This window comes from Atta cephalotes (genome assembly GCF_000143395.1).
Source record: "Atta cephalotes unplaced genomic scaffold scaffold00005, whole genome shotgun sequence".
Taxonomy (NCBI): domain Eukaryota; kingdom Metazoa; phylum Arthropoda; class Insecta; order Hymenoptera; family Formicidae; genus Atta; species Atta cephalotes.
In genome coordinates, this window is record NW_012130069.1 from 2,833,659 (window position 1) to 2,848,138 (window position 14,480).

Sequence of the window (14,480 nt, forward strand, 5' to 3'; positions counted from 1 at the left end):
ATAAGTAATATATATATATATGTGTGTGTGTGTGTGTGTGTGTGTGTGTGTGTGTGTGTGTGTGTGTGTGTAGGGGGGGGGCGTGCGCGCCCGCACATATACACACATGAAACAATTCAGTAAAACCAACATTTATATTCAACAATTTTACATTTTGAATAAAATCTCATTTTATATTATTAATTTTTCTACAAACGTATCTATTTCTTATTGAAATAGTTTATGATTCAGTTTCTAAATCGCTATCACTTATTTTATATTACTTTCAAATGTAATATATAGAAAAATTTGTTTAGCGATAAAAGATAAAAATTATTATTTAAAGAAATATTAATTTTTCAATAATAATTTTTACATCTTATTTTTAGGATTTAAAAGTGATATAGATAATAGATATCTTGTATTTTATTAGTAATACATACTATTATTCAAATATAATATGAAATTATAGTAACTAGAAAATTTGCTAACGCTTTGTACAAAATGATATAAATCTCATTATCTAAGAATCTGTCATGGTTCGGAGCATATTTGGATATATCATGGAGGTTCTCATTACCTAAAACATTTTGGAAATGTATTTGGCCGCAAAAACATAATATATTTACATTAATGTGCACTCACATCACCAAAAGTTGCGATGGAAAGATGAAATAGTTTCCCTGCAGTTAATTTGATTACATTACTCGATCGGGAGATAATTAAGACCAGACTTCGAGCCGTTTTATGTGGCAAACAATACCAATTAGTCATGTAAGCTATTTCTCCTACTTGTTTACACTATTAAATTATTTTATAATGTGGAAAAGTTGTGATAATATATTTAGCACTTTTTTTTTATAAAACTCAGAAAATATATATATATACAATGTATTGTATGTATATATAGGATGAGTAAAAAGTGAAATATCTCGAAAACTAAGCATTTCCGAAAGAAATGTTCCTATAAAAATTGTACGGTTTTAAATGATCTATACACTGATCTTATCAGTTTGACCTTAGGTAGCGTTGCCAACGTTTTTATATGTTTTTATACATTTTTATACGTTTTTATACGTTTAGATCAAAGTCACATTAATTTTTTTAAAAAGAACACCCTATTTTTTATTTCAGAATCTATAACCGATGTCGAGAGTTTTTCAAAACACTATAATAAAATTTACATACACAAATACAGTTTGTATTGAATGCTTTTCCAGTTATAAGGCTCGAAAGTTACCGCCGGTGTTAACATTACGCAAGATGTAATGCTATCGAGCTATAAGCCGTCCGACGGTTAAAACCTCTTGAATATTGTTCAGGATCATGTCTTGGATAACATTTGTCAAGATCATTAGAGATTATTCCTCTTATTTTCATTTTTGTAAAAAAATTCATTTTTACGTAAAAATGAAAATAAGAAGTACAGTTGGTCGAACACCTTGTGTAATGCTAATGCAGGCGGTACTATAACCTTTGAGCCTTATAAATCAAAAAGTACTTAATGAAAAATAACTTTATTGTAGTGTTTTGAAAGGTTTTGACTAGCTATTAGATTAGATTAGATTCTGCGATTAGATTCTGGAATCAAAAATAGGATGTGCCATTGCAAAAAATCGATGTAATCTTGATCTGATCTTATTGACGCCACCCAATGTCAGACTGAACAGATCAGTGAATAAATCACTTAAAAACCCTACAACTTTTCTAGGAAACATTTCTTTCGGAAATGCTTAGTTTTCAAATATTGCACCAGTCCAGGATTTCTTACTCGCCCTATATATTATACCATAAAATTTTTATTTCATAATTTATATTTTTTACCTGTTCTGTTACCGTTTCGCCAATATAACAGAATATAAAAATGTTGAAAGTCATGGATATATATATAATCATCATACAGGCTATTGTCATTTTTGTTTCTATTGTATTCCATCCCTGAAAGTTTATCATAATGTATTATGACAATTTATGTAATGCAATTTATATATATAATTATTATTAAAAGTATTATTATATGTTAAATATTTCTAAAAAATAATATAAGAACGCAATGCCACAGTACATCCAGTACGACAGTAGACGAAGATCACCAAAATCTGACAGCGGATGCACAAAAAATCACCGTGTGACAGCGTTATTTGTTGTTCGTCAAATCATAGCACAGTCTGATTCACATTTACAACATTTGTGAGTATTTATTCTTGTTCAACATTTAAAAAACAAGAACGAAGTAATTCTAATATTGATGATGATAATCTTATTTTATAAAAATAACCAAGTCAAATTAATATATGATATTATCTTTCTAATTCTGTTCATGATTGCATTTCAAGATTAAAAAATGTCGATTTGCAAAATGTTTACAGAATTGGATTTGTATATAAATTCACCCTGAAATATTTACGCATTAAAATTTGCTTTGACTAAAAACAGGATTTTCTCTTTTATTTTCATCAATCTAATCTCAAATTATAATTATTAATACTTATCTTCTGAAATTTGATGCTTCCTTATACCAAAGATATGACGATACTCATATGATTCTCAAAGTCATGTGATTCTCAAATCATAACATATGTTTGCTGTCGCTGGTTGTATTGTGGCAATTTTTTCTCTGCGATAGTTCTTGTATGTGCGTTTTTCATTTTGCAATTTATTTAAGTATATAAAGTCGTACATGTGTCTTAATTACACATTTACTTTTTAATTTTTTAGCGTACCGTAATAATATAATATCCGAGCATACATAAGTTAAACGTACATCCTAACAATTCTACAAAACATATCTGATTTAAAAGTGCTTCCATTCGTGCCACGAAGCTGTAAATTATAATTACATTTTACATATATAAACTTTTTTTGGAACTAAATTATAATATATTAAGAGAAGGAAAAAGAGAATCAGATTAGATATAGTTTTTTGGCTCAAAGATTAAAAGCATCAAAATATAAAAGATTTTATTTTTTCAAGCAGAAATATTAACTTTTAAATTTATATCGATATTACCTTAATACTCTCAGATGATGCTCCACAATAATTGCCAATCGATGTTGTATCATATCCTGCTGCTTTCGATTGTCCAGCTGGTCCAGCCATCTCATCAGTATATTCAACTGGCCACATGCGTGCATTGCAAACACCGCTGCAAGACTGCAGGCACCGGCGGTGACGGAATTAACGACGATGCTCGAGATGAGCTGCACGGTAAACGCAATTTCACCCGCTGGGCTCTTCGTAATATCTATGAACTTGCTGTACGTGGGACACGGTAATATATGTATCGACACGCTCACGTTCTCGATATATACAAATGTAGGTATGATGCCCTGCATCACGCTATGGGAGAACACACCGCTATGCATGAAAATTGCGCACAATCCAGCGACAAAACGGCCAAATTTGGCATATTTCAGCATTATTTGCCGATCTTCTATATCTGTTATTATAAGCCAATCAGTCCTCACGTGCTCCACGCAACGATATATATCACGGCTGCGAAACAGCAGTGAAAAGTAATTCACGCCACCCATACTCCAGTGATTTAACGGACCAACAGCTTGTAACTTTTTATGCATATCGGTCTCTTCGAGCAGGATGTTCAGGATGCAAGGTACGACCGTGTAGGCTATTAATGAATAACAGATAATTATCAGTACTATTGAAATCACTTTTTCTTTGATGGTCGTCGAGGCTGAACGTGGCCAAGCGCCCACTGGTTTTAGGAACCAACGATTCAACTGAATACTGTAATCACTCGCGTCCAAGTGTGACATGACACGTTCATTGACATCCATGATTACTCACAGAACGTGCGGATGCTACTGAAATGACTTAAACATGCGCGCAGAAAGCGGCGCCTGCGCCAGGGAGTAACAGTAATAGGTAATAGGATATTTGTGCGTTCATTAGTCGATCAATACTCACGGTGTACGGTGCGTGATGTCTCATAAACGATTTGCTATAACACGTATTCGCAAAGATAAATTTAATGTTTTTCAAATATGAAACTTTTATATACATATTATTCAGATATATATATATGTGAACTTTATTATACAAATAGATATGTATATATTCATTATTGTGTTTCGTTATCTTTCGGGAATATTAATCAAATAGAAATTTTTTTTTAGAAAAATACACGTAATCTCAAGAAGACACTATTTGTATAATCTCATCTCTATTTGTAAGAAATATTAACTATTAAGAAATATTTAACTTTTTAATGTTGAGAATAATTTATTTTTTTTTACATAAATACATTTTAAAATTACATCACCAAAAGTTGCGATTGACAATTGCAATAATTTCCAGTGATAATCTCTCGATAACGATATCTTATTGAGCTATTATCAGAATGATAATGACAATTTTAATGCGTTTCAATTAGTCATATGTCTTTTTGCCAACTTTTTTACACTACTAACTAATAAATTAATTAATGTAGATATTCGTAGGTTCGTAAAATTTCTAAACTTTCTATATAAATGTTTTTTATATTTTCAGAAATGGGAGAAAAATTTAAGAAACAATTCAAGTCACAACTCAAGTCATTAAATGATTTTTTTTAACATAGAATAATTAAGGCTCGATTACACCAACGTTACTTTGATTTTAAATGAGGCTTAAAACTCTTTCTGTCTCTTTTTGGCTTTAAAACGAGACAGATAGAGTTTTAAGTTAGGCCTAAATCCAATATTCTTAAGTATGAGGCGTCAAATGGTTTGCGGCTCGGTGTAATTGATTCATTATTTGTAAAAATGGAATCACAAGGCTTGAATTCATTTCTTGAATGATAACATGCATACAGTCATACTTTCTTTGATGTATGCTAAAATTCGTTGATGTATTAAGCGCTGCATGTACATGATTTTTATATTGATTATGGATTACTTCATAGCTTATTTGCTTGCATGCATCCATCAAAAGTAACAATTGCTAATTTCATAGTTATTTGTCAAACGTCAAACTGTATGCATCAAATCAAGCATAGCAAAATTCATGCTTACGTTGTTTATATCATTCAAGAAATCGAGTATCGTATGATTCCCTCTTAAATCTGAGTTCAAAACCCATATACACGTTTTTTCGTGTTTGAAGAGCCCAAATGGTAATTAAGAGATTTTGACCAATTTGACAATTAAATTGTAGGTCCTTTTCAGATTGGGGATTAAACATTAAGCTAACAATTTAATTAAAAAAAAATTCATTGTCACTAACATATCATTAGAGTCCCTATACTCGCAGAAGTTAAGGAACTTACGTACATTCTTAAGTATAATAATTCGGGTAATTCTAGTTCTTATAAATTTCCTGAGGAATTACCTGTCTCGTAAGAATCTCGTCGTTGTAATAAAATGTAAAAATATTCAGTCATAGGTACATATATGATAATATATGATATCATTCGTGCTGAATCAAAATCACACCATTCTGGAAAATCTGAAATTAGTATTAACATTTTATAAATAAGGACGTTACAAAGTGTGTTAATAATAATACATTCGTATTTTTAGCATATTATAATAGATAAATATACAAGTAAACTATGTATGTTTCTATAGTCATAAGAATCATAGTAAATTTATATAGATATGTTTATAATTTTATATTTATTGTGACACAGATGACCATATTAAAGAAACGTTCGTTTTATCATTTCTTACACTGAATATCGATATAACATCAAAAACAAGCTCGATTAAAATTTATTTATTGTTTGAATTTATATCATTAAATCCTTATAGTTTGCTTCGATTTAATTCTTAGAAATTTTTATTTATTTATATTATTTTCTCGGGATATAGAAATATATTCTAGATGTCCTATATTTTATTAATAATATCGTTTATTTATACATAGTATATAAATTTATAGTGATAACTAGAAAATTTGCTTCATACAAAAATGATAACTATTATTGTCTAAGAAGCTGTCATAGTCCGAAGCATGTTTAGATATATCATGGAGGATCTTATCACCTAAAACATTTTAAACATATATATGGTTGTAAAACATAATATACATAGGCACCGACTACGGGGGGTGGGAGGCAAACCACTTTTTGCTCCCCCAATAATTTTAAAGGATGCAATGCTCAATAATTTGTATCTTTTGGTTTTTTAACAAAAGTTTTTTTAACAATTGTAAATAATTTCTGTAACTAAAAGTGAAAAAGGCCCGGCCACACTATACATAACGTTGATGCGGTGAATTAAAAGTGACATCCGTCATCTGCTATCCTAAGAGTGCCTTTCAACAAGAGACAGTATAATGACACAGTGTGACACAGTTAATTATATCATTATATTCTTGTTGTTCGCCAAGTTAAATAAGGATGAAATGATTATCGTATTAAATTAAATCGCTTGTTGAAGCGTGTTCTAATTCCTATCAAGGTATTCCTCGGGTATCATGTCATCTTTGTTTAACATTTATTAGACAGCAAGGATGACGTGATACCCGGGGTCCCCAGATGAGAATCCGAATATGCTACTGGAAGGAATTGTATGTGCAGGGACATCACATACCAAAGAGAAACCTGAAAAAGGACAAGAGAGTTCTTTTCCTGTAATTATCTGCAACATATCTTGTATCATTATAATCCTCTGAAGAAGTGGATACTACTACACAATATTATCCATCTTTTTGCGATCATTTTGACGAAAATAAATCGCTGAAATTGTTAAAAATCTCCATTAATTCTATAAATTTTAGTTAATTTGATAAATTTTATTTCAACGATTTATATCTATCAGTAGCACCGCAAAAATGTGAATATTGTTGTGTCCCTTCCATTATTTTTCGGTGCCCCTTCAATATTTTTCACAAGTCGGTGCCTATGATAATATACACTTATAATATACACTTCGTGTACTTACATCACCAAAAGTTGCGATAGAAAGATGAACTAATTTCCCTGCAGTTAATTTGATCACGCTACTTGATCGGGAGATAATCAAGATCAGACCTCGAGCCGTTTTATATGGCAAATGATACCAATTAGTCATGTAAGCTATTTGTCCTACTTGTTTACACTATTAAATTATTTATTTCATAATATGGAAAAATTGTGATAAATGCATATATTTAGTGCTTTTAATAGAACTTGGACAAGATATAATACATGTAAGAATATATATGAGAATATATTATACCACAAAATTTTTATTTCATAATTTGTATTTTTTACCTGTTCTGTTACCGTTTCGCCAATATAACAAAATATAAAAATGTTGAAAGTCATGGATATATATATAATCATCATGCAAGCTACTGTCATTGCCGTCTCTACAGTGTTCCATCCCTAAAAGTATATCATAATGATAATTTGTGAAATTTATATATACAATTATTATTAAAAGTATTATTAAATGTTGAAAAATAATATTATATATAACAAATTGTTGAAAAATAATATAAGGATGCAATGCCACAATATATCCAGTAACGACAGTAGAGGATCATGGTTGAAAATCGGAGAGCGCATGCAAGAAAAATTTCTATGTAGCGACGTTACTTGCTGTTCACAGTCATAGATTTACATTTATTCATATCATTTGTTCTTATTTAATATTCAATGAACAACACAAATATAATAATTCTAATACTGATGATAATCTTATCTTACAGAGCAGAACAATCAAGAACAATCAATATTTATCAAGTTAATTCAATATTTAATATTACTTTCTAATTCTGTTCATGATTGCGTTTCAAGCCCGAAAAATGTCGGCTCGAAAAGAGAGTATACAGAATTTTGTACATAAATTCTCACTGAAATATTTACGCATTAAAATTCGCTTTGACTGAAAATAGGATTTTCTTTTATTTGATTAGACTTATTTTCATCGATCCAAACTCAAATTACAATTACTAACACTTTTTTGAAGTTTGATGCTCCTTTACACCAAAGATATGGTGGTTATGTAATTTTAAAATTACAACATCATGTTTGCTGTCGCTTGGTTGTATTGTGGCAATTTTTTTCTGGGCGATAATTATTTATTGCAAGTGCGTCTTTCATTTTGCAATTTATTTAAGCATGAAAAGTGATACAATGTCGATATATATGTCTTAATTACACATTCACTTTTTTAATACTTTAACGTACCGTAATAACATAATATCCGATCATACATAAGTTAAACGTACATCCTAGCAATTCTACAAAACAAATCTGATTTAAAAGTGCTTCCATTTGTGCCACGAAGCTGTAAGTAACGTAAATTACAATTATTTATGTGTATATAAACTTGTTTTGGAATTATGTTATAATATATCATTGAGAGAAGGAAAAAGAGAGTCAGATAAGATAAAATTTTGGATTGGCTTAAAGATCAGAAACATTAAAATATAAAAGATTTTATTTTGTATACATCAAACAGAAATATCAACATTAAATTTATATCGGTATTACCTTAATACTCTCAGATGGTGTTCCACAATGATTGCCAATTGATGGTGTACCATATCTTGCTGCTTTCGATCGTCCAATTGATCTAGCCATCTCATCAATATATTCAATTGACCACACGCATGCATCGCAAACACCGCTGCGAGACTGCAGGCTCCAGCCGTGACGGAATTGACAACGATGCTCGAAAGGAGCTGCATAGTTAATGCGATTTCGCCTGTCGGGCTCTTTGTAATATCTATGAACTTGCTGTACGTGGGACACAGTAACACACGCACCTTCACGCTTACGTTTCCGATACTTTCGAACTTCGGCGTGACACCTTGCAATATGGTATGCGAGAACACGCCACCATGCATGAAAATTGCGCATAGCCCGACGACGAAACGATCAAATTTAGCATATTTGAACATCACATGATGATCTTCTATCTCTGTCATCATCCGCCAATCAGTCCTCACGTGCTCCACGCAGCGATGTATATCGCGTCTGCGAAACAGCAATGAGAAATAATTCATGCCACCCATGCACCAGTGACTTAATGGACCAATAGCTCTTAATTTTTTCTGCACATCGATCTCTTCGAATAGGATGTTCAAAATACAAGGTATGACCGTATAAGCTATCAACGAGTAGCAGATGATTATCAATATTGTTGAAAACACCTTTTCTCTAACTGTTGTCGAGGCTGAACTTGGCCAAGCGCCCACCAATTTTAGAAGCCAACGATTCAATTGAATACTATAATCACTCGCGTCTCGTTGTAACATCACATGATCATTGTCATTCATGATTGCTCATGGAAAGCGCGAATGCTACTGAATCGACTTAAACGCACGTGCAATTGATAGAAAGTAGCGCCTGCGCCAGCGAGCAACCAGTAATAGTTAATAATAGGATATTTGTACGTCTCGTCAGTCGATCGATACTCACGGAGTACGCTGCACGTGGTGTCTCATAAACGATATCTCGTAAATTAAATTTGCTATAACATACGGACATAAATTTATTGTTTTTTAAATATGAAACTTTTATTTGTAATTCAAGTAATAGTATGTAAACTTTATTATATAAATAATATGTAAACTTCATTGTTGTGTTACGATCGTTATCTTTCGGGAATATTAAACAGAGGAAAAATTATTTTCTTTTAGAAAAATACTCGTGTAATCTCAAGAAGATACTCTTTTTTATAATCTTATTTTTCCTGTAAGAATATTTATTTTTTTAATATTAAAATTTAGAATAATTTTCTATTTATTAATATTCTATTTATTCTAAATATTTACATTTTAATTACATAAGCAAAAATTGCGATTGACAATTGCAATAATCTCTACTATCTCCAAATAGTGATATTTTCTCGATAATGTTATCCGATCGAGTTATTATCAAAATAATAGAGCATTTTAATTTGATAATTCGTTTGGTAATTAGGCATATATGCCTTTTTGCCAACATTTTTACTTACACTAACAAATTAATTAATGTAGATATTCATAAAATTTCTGTATAAGCGTTTTTTATATTTTCAAAAATATGAAAAACAATTAAGGAACAATACAAGTTACAAAGCTCAAATCATTAAACGATTTTTTAAAACATAAAATAATTAAATAGTAGTATTGTTAAGCAATCGCGATCTGTAAATCCAGGTTCAATTTCACGTTCACCTACATACACAGCATTTTTTTTAGCATTTAAGGACCTAAAATGACTGGTGATTAAGAGACTTTTGATTATCAGCACCATTTGAATTCAGCATTAAACTGTAGATTTCCCCTCAGATTAAACATTACACTAACAATTTAATTCCGAAAAAAACTTCATTGTTACTGGAACTTCATTAAAGGCTCCATACAGAAGTTAAATAAAGAACTTAAGTACATTCTTAAGCATAATAATGCGGATGATTCTAAATAGTTATTAATGATTTCATTATAATTTCGAGAAATTATCTGTTACGTGAGAATTCTGTCTTGTAACAAAATATAAAAATATTGAGCCGTAGATACGTATATGATAATATACGATGTCGTTTGGGCTTCATCAAAATAGCTCCAAAACTCCAATTCTAGAAAATCGTTATTATTAGTTAATTATTAGTATTAACATTTTTTAAATAAAGGCATTATAAAGTGCTGATAACATATATTCATATTTTTAGCTTACCATAACAGATTAATGTGCAGGTAAACTATATACTAAATAAACTATATATTTTTACAGTCATAAGAATCATAATAAATTTCTATGGATACTTTTATAATTTTATATTTATTGTGACAATAATTATATTAAAGCGTTAAAGCGTTTATCAAAACGTTCATGTTATTATTTGTTACACTGAATATCGACATAGCGTCGAAAACAAGCTCGATTAAAATAGCCTTCATTTATTTATTGTTTGAATTTATATCATTAGATTCTTATTTGCTTCAATTTAATTCTTAGCAATTTTTATTTATTTATATTATTTTCTCGGGATATAGAAATATATTACATATTCTTGGTGACCTATATTTTATTAATAATTCATAATGTTATTTATATATAGTATATAAATTTATAGTGGTAACTAGAAAATTTGCTAATGCTTTATACAAAATGGTGTAACTATTATTGTCTAAGAAGCTGTCATAGTCCGAAGCATGTTTAGATACATCATGGAGGATCTTATCACCTAAAACATTTTAAACATATATATGGTTGTAAAACATAATATACATATGCTGACTACTGAGGGGGGGGGGGGCAAATCACTTTTTGTTCCTCCAATAATTTTAAAAGGTGCAATGCTTCCTCAATAATTTGTATCTTTTGGTTTTTTAACAAAAGGTTTTTTTAACAATTGCAATTAATTTCTGTAATCAAAAGAGAGAAAGGCCACATACGCCATACATAACGTTGACGCGGCGAATTAAAAGTGACATTCTGCTATCCTAGGAGTGCTTTCCAACAAGAGGCGGTGTAACGATACAGTTCATTATATCATTATATTCTTGTTGCTCGCCAATGTTAAACAAAGATGAGATGATTATTGTATTATACTAAGTCGCTTGTTGAAGCGTGTTCTAATTCCTATCAAGGTATTCCTCGGGTATCATGTCATCTTTATTTAACATTTGTTAGACAGCAAAGATGACGTGATACCCGAGATACTCAGATGAGAATCCGAACATGCTACTGGAAGGAACTGTATGTGCAGGGACACCACATACCAAAGAGAAACCTGAGAAAGGACAAGAGAGTTCTTTTCCTATAACTACCTACAAAATAACTTTTATATTATAATCCTCTGAAGAAGTGGATGTCAACTACAAAATATTATCCATCTTTTTGCGATATTTTTGATGAAAATAAATCGCTGAAATTGTTAAAATCTCCATTAATTTGATAAATTTTGGTTATTTCAGCAATTTATATCTATCAGTAGCACTACAAAAATGTGAATATTGTTGTGTTCCCTCCATTATTTCTCGGTGCCCCTTCAATATTTTTCGCAAGTCGGCGCCTATGATACTATACACTTATAATATACACTTCGTGTACTTACATCACCAAAAGTTGCAATAGAAAGATGAACTAATTTTCCTGCAGTTAATTTGATCACGCTACTTGATCGGGAGATAATCAAGATCAGACCTCGAGCCGTTTTATATGGCAAATGATACCAATTAGTCATGTAAGCTATTTGTCCTACTTGTTTACACTATTAAATTATTTATTTCATAATATCAAAAAATTGTGATAAATGCATGTATTTAGTATAGTGCTTTTAATAGAACTTGGACAAGATATAATACATATAAGAATATATATGAGAATATATTATATCACAAAATTTTTATTTCATAATTTGTATTTTTTACCTGTTCTGTTACCGTTTCGCCAATATAACAAAATATAAAAATGTTGAAGGTCATGGATATATATATAATCATCATGCAAGCTATTGTCATTGCCGTCTCTACAGTATTCCATCCCTAAAAGTATATCATAATGTTTTATGATAATTTATGAAATTTATATATACAATTATTATTAAAAGTATTATTAAATGTTGAAAAATAATATAAGGATGCCACAATATATCCAGTAACGACAGTAGAGGATCATGGTTGAAAATCGGAGAACGCATGCAAGAAAAATTTCTATATACTTGCTGTTCACAGTCATAGATTCACATTTATTCATATCATTTGTTCTTGTTTAATATTCAATGAACAACACAAATATAATAATTCTAATACTGATGATAATCTTATCTTACAGAGCAGAACAATTAATATTTATCAAGTCAATTCAATATTTAATATTACTTTCTAATTCTGTTCATGATTGCGTTTCAAGGCCGAAAAATGTCGGCTCGAAAAGTATACAGAATTTTGTACATAAATTCTTACTGAAATATTTATGCATTAAAATTCGCTTTGACTGAAAATAGGATTTTTTTTTATTTGATTAGACTTATTTTCATCGATCCAAACTCAAATTACAATTACTAACACTTATTTTTTGAAATTTGATGCTCCTTTACATCAAAGATATAGTGGTAATGTGATTTTCAAATTACAACATCATGTTTGCTGTCGCTTGGTTGTATTGTGGCAATTTTTTTCTGGGCGATAATTATTTATTGCAAGTGCGTCTTTCATTTTGCAATTTATTTAAGTATGAAAAGTGATACAATGTCGATATGTATGTCTTAATTACACATTCACTTTTTTAATACTTTAACATACCGTAATGACATAATATCCGATCATACATAAGTTAAATGTACATCCTAGCAATTCTACAAAACAAATCTGATTTAAAAGTGCTTCCATTTGTGCCACGAAGCTGTAAGTAACGTAAATTACAATTATTTACGTGTATATAAACTTGTTTTGGAATTATGTTATAATATATTATTGAGAGAAAGAAAAAGAGAGTCAGATAAGATAAAATTTTGGATTGGCTTAAAAATCAGAATCATTAAAATTTAAATGATTTTATTTTTTATACATCAAACAGAAATATCAACATTAAATTTATATCGGTATTACCTTAATACTCTCAGATGGTGTTCCACAATGATTGCCAATTGATGGTGTACCATATCTTGCTGCTTTCGATCGTCCAACTGGTCTAGCCATCTCATCAGTACATTCAATTGACCACACGCGTGCATCGCAAACACCGCTGCGAGACTGCAGGCGCCGGCCGTGACGGAATTGACAACGATGCCCGAAAGGAGCTGCACAGTTAATGCGATTTCGCCTGCTGGGCTCTTTGTAATATCTATGAATTTGCTGTACGTGGGACATGGTAATACCTGCACTGACACGCTCACGTTTCCGATATATACAAATGTCGGCGTGATGCCCCGCAGCACGCCGTGCGAGAATACACCACTGTGCATGAAAATTGCGCACATCCCAGCGACAAAACGACCAAATTTAGCATATTTGAACATCACTTGACGATCTCCTATCTCTGTCATTATCCGCCAATCAGTCCTCACGTGCTCCACGCAACGATGTATATCGCGTCTGCGAAACAGCAGTGAGAAATAATTCATGCCACCCATGCACCAGTGACTTAATGGACCAATAGCTTTTAATTTTTTCTGTACATCGGTCTCTTCGAATAGGATATTCAAAATACAAGGTATGACCGTATAAGCTATCAACGAGTAGCAGATGATTATCAATATTGTTGAAAACACCTTTTCTCTAACTGTTGTCGAGGCTGAACTTGGCCAAGCGCCCACCAATTTTAGAAGCCAACGATTCAATTGAATACTATAATCACTCGCGTCTCGTTGTAACATGACATGATCATTGGCAGTCATGATTGCTCATGGAAAGCGCGAATGCTACTGAATCGACTTAAACGCACGTGCAATTGATAGAAAGTAGCGCCTGCGCCAGCGAGCAACCAGTAATAGTTAATAATAGGATATTTGTACGTCTCGTCAGTCGATCGATACTCACGGAGTACGCTGCACGTGGTGTCTCATAAACGATATCTCGTAAATTAAATTTGCTATAACATACGGACATAAATTTATTGTTTTTTAAATATGAAATTTTT

General features: G+C 31.0%; 3 protein-coding genes across 3 annotated transcripts; all 3 read right to left on the reverse strand.

Moving 5' to 3' along the window:
* Positions 1–502: 502 nt before the first annotated feature.
* LOC105626550 (odorant receptor 82a-like) lies at positions 503–3,777 on the reverse strand. The gene is made up of 5 exons (XM_012207848.1): positions 2,990–3,777; positions 2,703–2,802; positions 1,804–1,917; positions 625–780; positions 503–559 (listed from the first exon to the last, which is right to left on the reverse strand). The coding sequence occupies exons 1-5, from the start codon at positions 3,775–3,777 to the stop codon at positions 503–505; spliced, it is 1,215 nt and encodes a 404-aa protein (XP_012063238.1).
* Positions 3,778–5,907: 2,130 nt separating this feature from the next.
* Positions 5,908–9,190, reverse strand: LOC105626551 (odorant receptor 82a-like). Its single transcript, XM_012207849.1, has 5 exons — positions 8,403–9,190; positions 8,097–8,196; positions 7,176–7,289; positions 6,865–7,020; positions 5,908–5,964 (listed from the first exon to the last, which is right to left on the reverse strand). Exons 1-5 carry the CDS (start codon positions 9,188–9,190, stop codon positions 5,908–5,910), a joined length of 1,215 nt encoding a protein of 404 aa, XP_012063239.1.
* Positions 9,191–11,025: 1,835 nt separating this feature from the next.
* LOC105626552 (odorant receptor 82a-like) lies at positions 11,026–14,238 on the reverse strand. The gene is made up of 5 exons (XM_012207850.1): positions 13,451–14,238; positions 13,145–13,244; positions 12,272–12,385; positions 11,956–12,111; positions 11,026–11,082 (listed from the first exon to the last, which is right to left on the reverse strand). The coding sequence occupies exons 1-5, from the start codon at positions 14,236–14,238 to the stop codon at positions 11,026–11,028; spliced, it is 1,215 nt and encodes a 404-aa protein (XP_012063240.1).
* Positions 14,239–14,480: the final 242 nt, after the last annotated feature.

Coding starts and splice junctions, on each gene's coding strand:
- LOC105626552 (XM_012207850.1), bottom strand. CDS start 14,238: ATGACTGCCAATGATCATGTCATGTTACAACGAGACGCGAGTGATTAT. Junction 12,112..12,271: donor GCGAAACGGTAACAGAACAG/GTAAAAAATACA, acceptor ATAATTTAATAG/TGTAAACAAGTAGGACAAAT. Junction 11,083..11,955: donor CTATTGCAACTTTTGGTGAT/GTAAGTACACGA, acceptor AAAATGTTTTAG/GTGATAAGATCCTCCATGAT.
- LOC105626550 (XM_012207848.1), bottom strand. CDS start 3,777: ATGGATGTCAATGAACGTGTCATGTCACACTTGGACGCGAGTGATTAC. Junction 2,803..2,989: donor CATCATCTGAGAGTATTAAG/GTAATATCGATA, acceptor TATAATTTACAG/CTTCGTGGCACGAATGGAAG. Junction 1,918..2,702: donor TCGGATATTATATTATTACG/GTACGCTAAAAA, acceptor ATAAACTTTCAG/GGATGGAATACAATAGAAAC.
- LOC105626551 (XM_012207849.1), bottom strand. CDS start 9,190: ATGAATGACAATGATCATGTGATGTTACAACGAGACGCGAGTGATTAT. Junction 8,197..8,402: donor CACCATCTGAGAGTATTAAG/GTAATACCGATA, acceptor CGTTACTTACAG/CTTCGTGGCACAAATGGAAG. Junction 5,965..6,864: donor CTATCGCAACTTTTGGTGAT/GTAAGTACACGA, acceptor AAAATGTTTTAG/GTGATAAGATCCTCCATGAT.